This window comes from Ischnura elegans, chromosome 9, assembly GCF_921293095.1.
Source record: "Ischnura elegans chromosome 9, ioIscEleg1.1, whole genome shotgun sequence".
Classification (NCBI taxonomy): Eukaryota; Metazoa; Arthropoda; class Insecta; order Odonata; family Coenagrionidae; genus Ischnura; species Ischnura elegans.
Window position 1 is genome coordinate 59,871,669 of NC_060254.1, and position 14,640 is coordinate 59,886,308.

At 37.3% G+C, this 14,640-nt stretch overlaps 1 protein-coding gene across 1 annotated transcript in view; it reads right to left on the minus strand.

The window, feature by feature from the left end:
• LOC124164938 (insulin-like peptide receptor) overlaps nucleotides 1-14,640 on the minus strand; it is a 283,928-nt gene that overhangs the window by 14,848 nt on the left and 254,440 nt on the right. The window contains exons 4-10 of the mRNA XM_046542177.1: nucleotides 11,444-11,601; nucleotides 9,976-10,144; nucleotides 9,173-9,304; nucleotides 8,548-8,695; nucleotides 4,586-4,797; nucleotides 3,836-4,016; nucleotides 3,402-3,571 (exon numbers count right to left, since the gene is read on the minus strand). Coding sequence (XP_046398133.1) covers nucleotides 3,402-3,571; nucleotides 3,836-4,016; nucleotides 4,586-4,797; nucleotides 8,548-8,695; nucleotides 9,173-9,304; nucleotides 9,976-10,144; nucleotides 11,444-11,601 — 1,170 coding nt within the window. The remainder of the gene's footprint in view (nucleotides 1-3,401; nucleotides 3,572-3,835; nucleotides 4,017-4,585; nucleotides 4,798-8,547; nucleotides 8,696-9,172; nucleotides 9,305-9,975; nucleotides 10,145-11,443; nucleotides 11,602-14,640) is intronic.

Sequence of the window (14,640 nt, forward strand, 5' to 3'; positions counted from 1 at the left end):
TATTGGGGCGGTTAAATTTGGTCGGAGAACACTTGAGGCCACATCTCCTGAACATTTTGGGGGGTTTGAACCCCTGGATTACCCCTCATTACTTGCAACGGACTTGTTAACTGGATTTTGGTTGATCCTCCAGGCAAGTGTTCACTTTTTTTTTGATTCCATAAATACTAAAAACCTTCTTGACTGGGCCTAGATCATGCCTTCAGTTGATTCCCCCACTAGGCTCCCTCCTTGCATTGGGTACAGCCCGTTGAAAACTCAATTTCAGAATTCAAACCCCATTTTAACACGTTGCGGACCGCTCATGGAGATCTCCGTGTTTTGCGTGCCGAACGCTGAGGACCGGCCACGGAGATTTCCGTGTTTTCGCATGTGATAATAAAATTTACTCTGCTTCTTTTAATATTTGTTACTTATGTTCACATTTGCTTCTGGTGTATTTCAGAATGTGCTTTCATTGATTTAGATTAGTTTTATACCATTCAAATTATAAATTTATTAATATTTTTTTGATGAACGTAATCCACTTTTAGAGTTAACTAATGCATAGGATCAGAATGTCACTAAGCCGTAACGTATGAATAAAACCCGATCAAACATTCATTTTTCTATAACAGCAACTCTTTAAATTCTACAATGTTCTGAAATTACGAATTATTATATTTTAGATGATAAGGAATAATTTTGGTTGGATTTCTTCGGTCCTTTTCTTTTGGCTCCAACAAAATCTATTGTCGGTAATTCTCTCATCGCCTACTCTGCGCCATACATTATAATGAATGGTGCAAAGTGAATAATGTATATTTTACCTCTGGGTGCATTCGGCTGTCTTTCACACGCGCCATGGTCTGGATTCTCACAAGACATCCTATCTCCAGCGCTCAACGTAAACACATCAACGAGTCTCGAGGGCCAAGGACTATGAGGGTCATTCCAGCGGGACCCTATCTTTCGGTCCTTGATAGAAAAGGACCAGATGGCCGCAACGCTTATCTTTCTTAGTCTCTAATGTTTCCCTTTGCTAAGAATGCATATTAGTCTTCTTTGGGACGTTCTTGTGTTCTTTACTCTCTTCGTTAGAGAATTGAAGTCACGTAGTTCAGTGAGGAATCATTTCCTTGGATGAAAGTTGGTGTACGTTTACCCTATGAAAGTGCACGTATACGTAGCCTTCGTAAATTTCATTAATTTCCAGCAATAATTCCTGCGTATCTTGTCAACCGAAAAATTTCTCCAAAAACAATACGACCTTATTCATAGTAATGGCGTCAACTAGTGGTGGTGCTTGTGGAATGACGGAGAAGGATATATATGAAGAACTTTGTGTGGATGCATTATCAGACGTGCCAGATGATTGTGTAGACGAGTGTGAGAGCTCAGATAGTGAAATTGGTTTTGATATTGGTGGAAGACAACATGAAAGAAAAGCTGCACAGTTAGTTTACACTGATGATAGTGACTCGGATGCAAGTGATAGCGATGGTAGCTTAGTGAAAAACACCTCGGTGACATGGAATAAAATTGACCTTCCAAGAAGTTTGGAAGATTTTCAGGGAGTGGCAGGAATCATCAATGCTCCTGATAATTGTGAATGTGTTTTAGAAGTGGCAAAAATGTTTTTTGGGGATGATCTTCTCGAAATGATGTGTAATGAGACCAATTTGTATCGAATGCAGAACGAAGGCAGATACAAGTCCTCGCAGAAAACTGTGAAGTGGAAAAATGTAACGGTGGGAGAGATGAAAGTTTTTTTAGCTATTATAATTTTGATGGGAAAAGTCAGGAAAGATTCAATCAAGGAATATTGGAGCACTGATGAATTTATCAATACACCGATTTTTAGTGATTTGCTCAGCAGGAACAGATTTGAACAAATTTGGAATTCTTGGCATTTCAGTGATAATCAATCAAATTCTGAATCTTCCGATAGGCTACATAAAATTAGACCAATACTATCATATTTCTTAGATAAATTTAAAACTGTGTATATGCCTAAACGTGATCTCTCTCTAGACGAAGGAGTAATACCTTGGAGGGGAAGATTGAGATTTAGAACATACAATCCAGGGAAATTGGTGAAGTACGGATTATTGGTGCGAATGGTGTGTGAGAGTGAAAGTGGTTATATTTGCAACATAGAAATATACACAGCTGAAGGAAAAAAATTAGAGGAAACCATATCGACCCTTTTAGATCCATATTTACACCGTTGGCATCATGTGTTCCTAGATAATTATTACAATAGCGTACAAATAGCTGAAAATCTTCTAGCGAAAAAAACTCGAGTTTGTGGAACCATTCGTGCCAACAGGGGGCCTCCCACTGAATTTAGGCATGAAATAAAAAGTATGAAGAAAGGTGACTACACATTCTGTAGACGGGGGGAAGTTCTGCTGCTTGCGTGGAAGGACAAGAGGGAGGTGAGGATGATTTCCACAATCCACAACTCGAGTATGGGCGAAGGAAAGCGAAACAGATGGATGGGACAGATACAGAAAAAACCAATTTGTATTTTGGAGTACAATAAGTACATGGGAGGTGTAGATAAAGCTGATATGTACTTGGCTTACTTTTCAGTACTTAGAAAAACTATGAAGTGGACAAAAAAAGTGGTGTTGTGGTTGATCAACTGTGCCTTATTTAATTCTTTTGTGGTATACAAAACATTGAACACATCTACCCGTTTGACCTTCAAAAAATTTGTTTTGGAAGTAGCCAAGGGCTGGGCTAAATGTGAGGAGGGAAGAAGTGCGTCTTCCAGCGATGATGACACAGAGGGCGATATAGGAAGGCCGACTCAGCGAGCGCCTAGGCAGGATAACCCAGCAAGGCTAGCAGGGGGAATGATGAAACACACTCTAGAGAAGATAGTGGGGCATGGGAAGAAGAAATATCCATCGCGGATGTGTCGAGTTTGTTCTGCTAATAAACTTAGGAAGGAAACTCGGTATATCTGTGGATTCTGCAAGGTTCCCCTGCACAAAGGAGCATGTTTCACCAAATACCATACAAAAACTAAGTACTAACACCTCTGGTAAGTAAAACGCTTCAAATTTTATTAAAATACGTTAAAAAGTAACGATTTTATTGGTGTTTTCGTGAATCAGTGTCATTTAGGTTAAAGCTCCTTTAAATGCCCGGTCCTACCCGATGAGATTGGAATTAAATACCCGGTTCGCAACGTGTTAAAATAATGATTGATTTAAAATAAATTTGGACTCAAGTTTGGTAGAAGTTCAGTACCCATATCTGCATTGGATGTGTTGCGGCATAATTTTTAGAAATTGAACTCAAAATTCATCACACACATCCATATAAGTATTTCTGGCTGATGAATGAGATATCACAAAGAAATAGACAAAAGATGTCACAGACTTCTGGCAGTGTTAATTCAATCTTACCGTCTGGCTCTGTTCTGAAGTAGTGGATTTTACTTTGGGCTCCAGTGGTTTCAGTGGCAATGGTGTAAGTCCTCACATAAAATGCATACTGGGTGTAGGCCTTCAGGTGAGTGATAAGATGAGTATTTTCTGTACTATTACCATTAGGATCAACGTCATACACTTGCCAGCTGAAAAAAAAAAGTTTCAGTTTATTATTTAAGGTGGTATTCACGCACTAAAATGTTTGTGAATTCAATTTCCAAATAAGTATGTTATTAAATATGCAAATCATATTAACAGTGCCGGCATTTTAGAGCCATATAATTCAAGCAAATAGCATTTCCAAAAACATTGGATGTATTTAAAAAAAAAAATAGTTTTTTTTAACTCAAAATCAGTAATTTAATGCATGTAAAGATGAGTAATGATTAATTGAAGCATATGTAACTCACCCATCACCACCACAAGCATCTCGCCCATCATAAAGAGTGACATTCTGTGTTGGAGCTTCTTTGACGTATACCACGTAACCCAGCAAAGACCTAGGATCATGATGCTTAAAAGCATTCCATGTTATCACTGCACCTGCTGCAGTCTTGATAGTTACTCTGACTTTTAATTCGCTCACATTACCTGGAATCAAAAGAGACAGTATGTAAAAAATTTACCTCTTATCATGACAAAATAATATCATCAAAATGCAATTTCCCAGCAGGAAATAAAATTTTATACTCAAAGTTGCTATGCCAGTTCTATATTATGCCATGATCGAGGGAGTTAACTTAAAAGATCACAGCAATAAGCTGAATTCAGTTTAGAAAAAATTTGAAGGATGTATTAATGAGATCATACATTAGAAGCTGGAGTAAGATTCTATTTAACTGCCAATTCTATCCTGTAACTTGAATAACATTTGCAAGAGAAACTCGAGTAATGATTTTCTTTAGGCAATCCTCCCATTAAAAGATTTTAAGTGAAAAAAATGCCTGATTAAGAAATACCAATATTGATTCTTGGGGCATTTCAAATTGAGAACTTGTAGATGCATAGAAAATATAGAAATATATTTTTTTCAATCAATCAAAAAGGATAAATTCATAAGTGCACACAATGCACATGTAGATATGTCTCATTCACTATAGACTATAATCAATCAATTTACATACATCCATCACTTGTTATTAATTTCAATATTTACTCACATGGAACTTTATCACCGTTAGAACTTTTAGCCACTTCGATATCAGTGAAATTTGTAAAATTTGCTTGCTTTATCTGATCTATCTTGGAGATACAGAGCTTAGGGTTAAAATGGAAAAATGGTCTGCCATTCAGGATTTTCACCATGTCTTTCTTTGAGTCTCTATCCCAAAGTTCCTGAAGATTTTGATTTTCCACAACAACCAGAGAGTATCTGTAAAAAAGAGAATTATCAGAATATTTTCACAGAAGAAACAACACAATTTGAAAAATATCAAGCATCCAGTTGCAAGTAGATTAATAATATGAAATATTTATACCATAAACAACAAAGTTTGAGAAATTTAAAGTAGTCAGGCCTCTCATTTGAGTCCTTGCCTTGATTTACTTACATCCCTAGAAATTCATCATTCAAGCCTATTCCAAAATTCACTTAAATCGTGATATCTTTTCATAGAATTTAAGGCCCATGACAAAAGGTGATTTTTGTTGAGGTGGCAGACAAGTACACTACTAAATTACATTAGATTAGATGTAAAATGAATCGGGGTAGCTGAATTTGCCAGGCAAACATGTTAGACCTTAACACACTCAATGCGGATGCCTTGAATTCAAGGCATCCCACGCTAGCCTAGGACGCGGATGCCTTGAATACAAGGCATCGGTCCCGTTAGGTTTCTCGGCCCGCCATCTGCCTCCGCGTCTTCTACTAGACCCTGCAATTGTGCCCAGCGTCTCAGTGTGTCCTCTCCTGTGACTGGATACAAGTCGTTTGCTTGAAGCAGATTTTTTGCCTTCTTTTTATTATAATATATTTATTATAATTTTATTATAATATTTTCTTTATTTATAATGCAAATTTGAATAATTTTGAACAATGTATGATTGTATACGATTAAGGAAGACATAATATCTTATATTATTGGAAAATATTTTTTCCGCGTGGCGGTGTGTTATGATAAATTGTCTCAGCACTGAGTGTGTTAAGGTCAATAGTGCCAGCCAGCTGTCAATGATCACCCATAGTGATCGATATCCTTGCTGAAGGCCAGTGGGTCACCAAGGGGTAAATCTCTAACCCAAAGTTCTGTAAAAGGTGAGCCCAAGTGACTACACTTAGTCCTCACAATGGGGTAGTTTCCTTCATTAAAGAAAACAAAAGGCATTGATTGCGATTCGTTACCCACCATTAGTGCATTCATAATATAAAAATTATTTGGTTTTAGAAATTCCAGTTTAGACGAATGTTGATGGTCAATTTTAACCTCATTTGAAATAGGCCAGATTGGCGGCCATGCGATGCCACTCCATGTGACGTCACAGAGACAAAGTTTCTATACGAGTAGATAGGAGTTATACATCGTCTGAGATTACCAATGCATGCATGAGGCAGAAAACTCAGGGAAACATCTCTTAATAATCACCTATTAAAATTGCTTAAGGTCGGAAAGTTTCCTCGTTTGATAGGGTGCTAATAATCCTTATTTAAGCCAAGCGCCACCTCCTAGCAGGGTACTCGGCTACCTGCTAACAGCCTACTTAATAGCGGCACTCATAGCCTTGCACCAAGGTGGCCTCACTTGGCGGAAGCCAGAACCAGAATGACGTCACAAGGGCTTTTCCCAGCATTAATACATAGCCGTCGCGTTTTCGTGCGCTTGAAAATTTTCACATTTCATTTGATCGCAAAAAATAGATATTGTCATTTAAAAATCTAAAAGTGTGGAATAGGTACTCCAGGAGTAATAATCTTTCCATTTAGGCAATCAAAAAATGATGAGAAACCACCCTATTGTGGGACCTTTGCAAAGCAGATGGGTTGTTATCTCATCCCCATATTCACACCATCTGCAACTAGTTGAGTATAATTTATCCAGTGGATCTCATGACATGAAACTAACACCATTGCCTATTAAACGATATCACCACATTGGCCACGATACCTTTTGGCTGCGGCAGCATGTGCCATTGAGGCAGATGAGTCAACACATGATTACTCAGAGGCATGGCAAGATAGGATCCCAATCCCATGCTATTAAATGAAGTGATGGCAGGTTAACTATTTTTGCTCTGTTGATCATCGCTAGCCCATGTTCCTCTAGACCCATTGAAAGCATAGCCTGTATTTATATTTTCCAAGCTTTGGACCAACAGACCTTCACAATCTACTATATTATTTCTACTGTATAGATACATTTTCCTCAACTTATACACAACCAAACTCTACAAATGAGGTACCAAAATGCACAGAATTTATCAGAGTACATGCGACGGCATATCTTACTTCCTAAATATTGCTATTGTTTCCTAAAATTGGTTTTAAAAAACTAAAAAGAAATAAATAATCGATTAAAAAAATCAATTTCAGCAAGATTGTCCTCATCCCAAGAATACAGTTAACGCCGTAGGATCCCACCATGCCTTTTAATTTGACTAGCAGACAATTTCCCATTAAGGTTTCCTATGCGATGACTATTAACAAGGCTCAGGGTCAGACTTTGCAAAGAGCTGGCTTATTCCTGCCTGACCCTGTATTCTCTCATGGCCAACTTTATGTAGCATTCTCTAGGGTAAGATCTTTTCAAAATATTTTTGTAAATATTAAGGAAAACGCTAAACAAGTTTTAACAGAGGATAGTGCAATTACTTCCAATGTTGTGTTTGAAGAGGTCCTCTGACCTCAATTTGTACATGAACATTCCAATTAAATTTGTACATAAGACCCTGCCTTTTTTTTCTACATTTTAAAATTAGAAAACGCGCCTATCCCTCTGTGGACCTGCATTGAAAAGAGCGGGGGAAGCCCGCTGGGAGCGGGCATATCACGCTCGTCTGCCTGTATTCATGAAAACCCCAGGAAGATTGGACTAGAACCCATGATCCCTGGTTATACAGGCAAGGACTGCTTCTACCAGTGCTACAATACTGACTAAGATGGCCACAATATGGTAGTTTCCTTCATCAAAGAAAACGAAAGGCATTGATTGTGATTCGTTACTCGCCATTAGTGTATTCATAATATACAACTTATTTGGTTTTAGAAATCCCAGTTTAGATGAATGTTGATGGTCAATTTTAACCTCATTTGAAAAAGGCCAGATTGGCGCCCATGCGATTCCACTCCACGTGACGTCACAGGGACCTAGTTTCTACACGAGAGGATAAGAGTTATACATCGTCTGAGGTTACCAATGCATGCATGAGGCACAGAGCTCAGGGAGACATGTCTTAATAATCACCTATTAAAACTGGCTAAGGTCGGAAAGTTTTCTTCGTTTGATAAGGTATTAATTATCCTTATTTAAGCCAAGCGCTACCAGCCAGCAGGGTACTCAGCTACCCGCTAGCAGCCTGCGTCGTATCAGCGCTAAGCCTCGCCTCAAGGTCACCTCACAGGGCGGCAGCGGGAACCAGAAATACGTCGTACGTAGAGATTTCCCGGCATTCATACTTACGCGTCGCATTTTCGCGCGCTTGAAAATTTTCACTTTTCATTTAATCGCGAAAAATACATATCGTCATTTAAAAATCTAAAAGCGCGAAATACATACTCCAGGAGTAAGAATCTTTCGATTTAGGCAATAAAAAAGTAATAGGAAACCACCGTATTGTTAATGTAAACTAAACAAGTAAGTATTGAATCAATGTACAGGATTAAAAATGTCAATTCAGCTCACAGCTCTTATGCTACCTTGGTAATAACCATGAATAGTTTACTGGGTACATCCAAGGCATTGCAAAATATTCATTGCTCAAATAACAGCAGTTCAATTAAATGTCCTTTTTGACAGATATTTAGGCATTGGTGTGTGCACATCTACATTTTATGGTGCCCTGAGGCAGATGCACAGAAGGAAACCTTACTAATCCTTATCCTAGACCCTGAAATTTTTGCCGTGAAGGCGATTACTCTTTCAAAAAATACTGAATATTTTATTTCATAAACTATTAAGGCTTCACTTACTTGTATTGATCCAATTTCTTTCCATGGATGACCGAGAGATTCTTCAAGAAATTCAGGGAGACAAGAGGAAAGGATCTGATTATTTTCAAATAATCCTCAATTTCTTCTATCATTTGCAAGTTGTCTTCCAATTCCATCACAATGTTTTCTGAAAAAAAATAATAAAAAATATTAAGAATGACATAACAGCAAAATATTGCTACAACAATTTTAAATATAAGGTAGGTATATATTCTCCATATGAAAGAGAAAGGTTTTTCAATGGGTGACTAAGCACCTACAGTTTAACTTCGATAATCAATTGATTTTTTTTGTTCTCATTTGTTTTTATCACTGAGTAAGTTGTACTGTACATGTTTAAAATAAAAGTATATGTACTATCAGTGAAAAAGTTATGGAAATATAAACTTAATTGAATTCTTTAAAAAACTCACGAAGTAACAAATACAAACTGATCTTCTGCAACAAATTTAAGAGAAGTTACAATTAAGATATCAATGACTTTAGTACATAAATTACATTCAGCAATAAAATTATGATGACAGTTGAAAAATTCATCATTTATGCAGGAATGACATTTTATTTGAATGCAGGGAAATATGCAATCGCTAATAAGAGCACTTACTCCCTCCTTCCTCATTTCCTATTCCTCTGATTTGAATTTCTAGAGCCCCTTTGATGTAAGTGCATCCTCGGAGTTCCTGAGCGGCTGCTATACTGTCTACATTATTTCCTGGACACTCTTTCCGACATGAACCTGTTAAAAAATTTGAAAAATTGATGCAAAAATGACAATAATTCAGACCTTACCGCATCTACCTTCATAACTTGAATTAAAAGTCAGCCAACATCATGCAAGAAAAATAAAAAGCACTATGTGGGTTAAAGCAATGATGCACTGGTGAATGTAATTACACAGTTACAACCATGGATTGATAATGTTAAATATGCAATGAGAATCATTAAATTGGCCGATACTTTTATTGATGACTGATATGGCTGAAAGACAATAAACGTGAGTAAGTCAGGCAGTGAATAATTATTTATCATCATTATTGATAGATCTGGTTTATAAATGCATAAGAAAAGACATTTCAAATGAATAAAGAATATATGTTATTTTAAAATGCTGCTTTCTCAAGGTAAAACCTCTGAAAAACTTTTCACAAAACTTAAAGAAAGTTTTTTCTCCATGGTACTACTGCTCAAAATTGCAAAAAAACAGGTATAGCAACAAATTATTTTTTAATGCAGTCAGAAAGAAAGCCATAAATAGTCAAGTCGTTGTGAATAATTTTACCATTGTGAGCAAAGTCTTAATTTTTACCCAAGAATTATGAAAACTTTGCAAAGACGTGTGTTGAAACAGCCTATGGAAAATGTTACTGTAAAAACTAGGCTAATATAGAAGAAAAACAAACATCTTACTATTGCAGCGTTCACATGAATTGTTGTTGACAGACACATAGCCTGGAGGACACTCAACAATGCAGGTTTTATTGAAGATTTTCCAAGAGTTCCCCCCTCTGATGTCATTTTCAACTGGAGGTGGCATTTCTAAACACTCTTTGGAGTCTATACATCTACGGTTCAGGTACTGGAAAAAGAATAAGGAGTTTGTTAAAAGAATTTTAAAAAATTAATCATAGTAATAAAAAACTATAAGATACTCAAAACAAAAGATTAGGTTCGACCAACTCGATACTTAACAGTAATTGACTCTCAAATCTCTTTTATTGGATCGTTCCTTAATGGATGTAATGAGTATGACAGATTTCAAACACAAAACAGACAATTTAAAAGATCATTTAATCTTTAGGACCAACAAGAAACTTTTCATGACTCATATATACTGGTCAACAATCCCAAATTTAACTGTGCATGCAACTTACGGGTGAGCTTTGGTTAAATGAGAAATCGCCTCGAAATATTTTTTGTACACCTTTTGCTAAATTGCATTATGAGATGAGATATGATTTTATCAGATCAATATTTTCGAGAAGGAAAACAAATATGAGTGAAATGAATTTGAGCCAACGTTTTAAGATTTAATATTGTGCTTAGAGACCTCAAGATTACTCTAATTCTCAACTTAAATAAAAAGGAAATTGAAATACTCTTCAAAATTCTCTTTTTCTAATATTGATCAGCTGTGCGACTGGCCAATAAAAAGTTATGCTACCTTTTCACACGATTTATTCAATACGACCGGTTTCGTCGCAGAGGCGACATCTTCAGGTACAGAAAACAAATCCTTCCTGTACCCGATGATGTTGCCTCTGCGACGAAACCGGTCGTATTGAATAAATTGTGTGAAAAGGTACCATAACTTTTTATTGTTCAGAATGGATTTTCACAAGGTAAAGCCAGAAACAATCGAGTTTTGTGTGACTGGCAATGAAAATACATTAAATTATACGCAAAAAAAATTCAGCAGGAATGGGAATCATACCTGATCCTATTATTTCTGGGCCACTGTGGACCAATATCATCTCTAGGATTCATAATTATCCAGACAACTTTACAGAAGTTTACGGAACTCAATAATTTTTATTTCTCGTTTATAACAGCCTGGTTATATAGTCAATTAACCTCTAAAAATTAATGACTAAATTCAAATAACCTCTAAATTAATGACTAAATTCAAGAATGTGGGAATAATTGCAAAAATGCACCATGTAATTATCCAACTTTAGGGAATGTATGAACAGAAAATAAAGCCTGTTCTAATTGGGTACATGCGTTTGTACATGTTCCGCACTGAAATAATTCATACATTTAGGCATTAACTCAAAAAGGTTAATGCATGCAAAATTTTGAATCTTTAAGGCCTGTAACCAGGCCTTAAAGAGTCAAAATCATATCGAGAAAAAAGCAGGTTTTTGTTGGGTGTTACCTCATATGTGTTGGCTGGGCACTCGCTCAAGCAATCCTTCCCAAAGACGACCTTTTTACAGACATAGCAGTCCTCAGATGAAGGCCCACTGCATCCTCCAAGGCACATATCATGACAGCGTTCACCAGTCTCATTACAACTCCCCTCGTATTGGCAAACTGAAAACAAAAGACAGGCAAACTGTTACAAAGAATCCATTATTTGTTTCCGATTTCCAAAGTATTATAAATCCGAAAGAATCGCTCGAAGTTTGTTGAAAGAGCACCTGAATCTAATGGCGTAACTATGGGGGGGTGATGAGGGAATAGATCCTCCCCAAAGCCTCAGGGAAACAAAAAATTATTTTAAAGCTATTGTCTAGTTTTGACATGTAATAACTACATTTTCTTAAAGTTAAATCTTTAGTACCAAAATGATGAAAAATGTATTTTCATGCTTTTGATGTTTCAAAACTTTGCCGTTGACCCCTTTCCCCTCGCCGCCACCCCAGGACATCCCATCTCCCCTCCCCCATTCAGAATCAAATTGGGGGGGGGGGAGGCAGTGACGTCATGGCAAAATTAGCAGTGCCGGAACGCACTTTCCTTACCTTTTTTTAAGGCCGCTATACATGGTGAATGATCATGTGAATGATCATGCTGAATGATCACGTCATCATTCACAGGATCATGCGAGAAAAATAGAACATGTTCTAATTTTCACCAAATGATCATGCGCGTGACGTTTCATTCGCGAATTTTTCCGTTATACACGGCGAATGATTTCATTCGCATGATCATTGGCATGGTCATTCACAGTGTATAGCGGCCTTAGAAGTGAAATATTACTCTTTGTGTTTTTTTGTTACAAGTAATTATTTACATTTTATAACAAAATGTTTTGTTTTGGTTACGAATGCATGTATTTGAAATTTTGAGGCAATAAAATTGATAAAGTGTTATTTTACTATTATGTCTTTTGTTAACCAGTGCTGGAATGGCGTTCCGGTACCATGATACCGCTGGGGGTGGGTTAACACTTGCGTCTAGTGAGTATAGAATACCCCCCGGGAGAGAGGGGCGTTTTTAAAGTAGAGAGTGCTACGATCTAAGATAAACACATCTCAAACTTCTCACACGTTTGGGACTTGGCCACGTAGCCATGCGTTTGCAATAACACTCCCTCTACTCTTTTACAAGAATACAAAAACTATTAAACAATAATAATTAAAAAAAACTAATAAAAATTTAGGTGGTGGGTCATGACCCCTGTATCCCCCCTAAATCTGCCCCTGCGTAAAATATATTCGGTGTGTGGATAACGATTTTTTTCTCCGCAATGAAGGATTTCAAGTACGCAAAAAGTGAACACGGAATTGTGATGTAACACTTTTACAAGAACGAGTGAGGGGCGAGAGCCGAAGTCTTTGTTTCGACGGCACGGCGTCATTAGCGCCTCTCTCAGCAGAAGGAAAAATGTTATAAGACAATATGGGAAAGGGGTGAAGAGTTCGCAAGTTACCGACGCTAAGTAGTTCATTGCAGGAAAAAAAAGTTTTGTTTGCCTACCGTGAGAGGGCAAACGTAAAGAAAGAATATAACTACACTCCTTAACTTCTTCAAGACGGGACGAGAGCATCCCTAAAACAGCCTCCGCAGAGAAAACGCTTAACATGGAGACTGTAGACTCGCGCACTGGTTAAGTATGGCCACAAAGAGAAATTTTTTGGGGAAAAACACCTGAAAACAGCCGCAATGCGGATTTTAAACTCACAATGGCCTAATTATACCGGCCACAGCTACTCATTTAATTATTTATACATTATCAACCGTGAGATGAAAGAGCCAAATTTAATAAAATTTAATTTTATAGCATTATTCTTTGATGGGTTATTCTTACTCTATTCTATGGGTTATGGGATGGGAAGAATAAGGAGTACTGAAAGTAAACACAAAGAAAACCAAGGTATTAGTTTGCAGCAGAGGAGAAGAAGCGAAGACTAGCATTAAAATAGGGAAGCTAACACTGGTGGAGGTGGATCAATTCTATTATTTGGGAAGAAGGATCACTAGTGATGGGAGAAGCAAGAGAGAAATTACTAGCAGAATAGCCCAAGCAAAGAGAGCATTCCTCCAAAAGAGAGACCTGCTGACAGCGAGAAACTTAAATATTGAAGTAAGGAAACAATTTTTAAGAACCTACGTTTGGAGTATGCTCCTATATGGAGGTGAGGCATGGACAATGACAGTAGCGGGGAAAGCAAGGATAGAGAGAGGCATTCGAAATGTGGTGCTACAGAAGAATGATGAAGATCAAATGGATCGACCGGGTTAGTAATGTGGAAGTCCTAAGAAGAGTAGAGAAGCCTCATGAAAACTTTAATAAGAAGACGGAACAATCTCATAGGCCACATCTTGAGACAAATGGCCTGATGGAGATAATCGTGGGGAGACAAGTGGATGGAAAGAACGGAAGAGGAAGACCTAGAACAAAATATATGGAGCAGGTAAAGAAAGATGCGAAAGAGAAGAAATACGCACGTGTGAAAAGATTGGCTGAAAGGAGATTTGAGTGCATAGCTAAGTCAAACCAATCTTAGGATGGTGACAATTAGAGGTACTCAATACTAAAGAAAATACGAAGGGAAAAGTAGAGACGCTATTGTAAGTATGTACTGATCGATTAATACGATCGTGACTTTTCCGATAATAATAGTTCCATTCTGTGGCACAAGAGCCATATTCTGGCAAAAAAATCATTTTGGAGGACCAAAAAACTCGAATCATTTGAACAACGACCCACGTTTGCGTAAAACATTGATTCCAGACCGAAATGGAAAGCGCTTCCCGAATGACATCGTTTCCAAGTGTGGCAGTAACCCAAGGTCGTTCGATGCGCCATTTACGGTGAAACGGGGCGATGTGCCCGACAGCGCCCCACACGGAGGAAAGGGAAAACTGTTGCCAGCGGTTGATAAGGAAACACTAATCACGTTAAGCTGGGAAGGATTATTTAATTTTTTTTAAACTAAATGATATAAAGTACCAAAATCATAATTTTACGTGAATGTCAGTATTAATAAAAACCACAGTAGGGAAGTTGAAAGTATTAACGCCAACAAAAATTAGAGACGCGAGATTAGAACCGTATTGTATCTAATATACCATTATAAGAAATAATTGATAAAATTGCACTAATATAATCACGGACTGGAAATT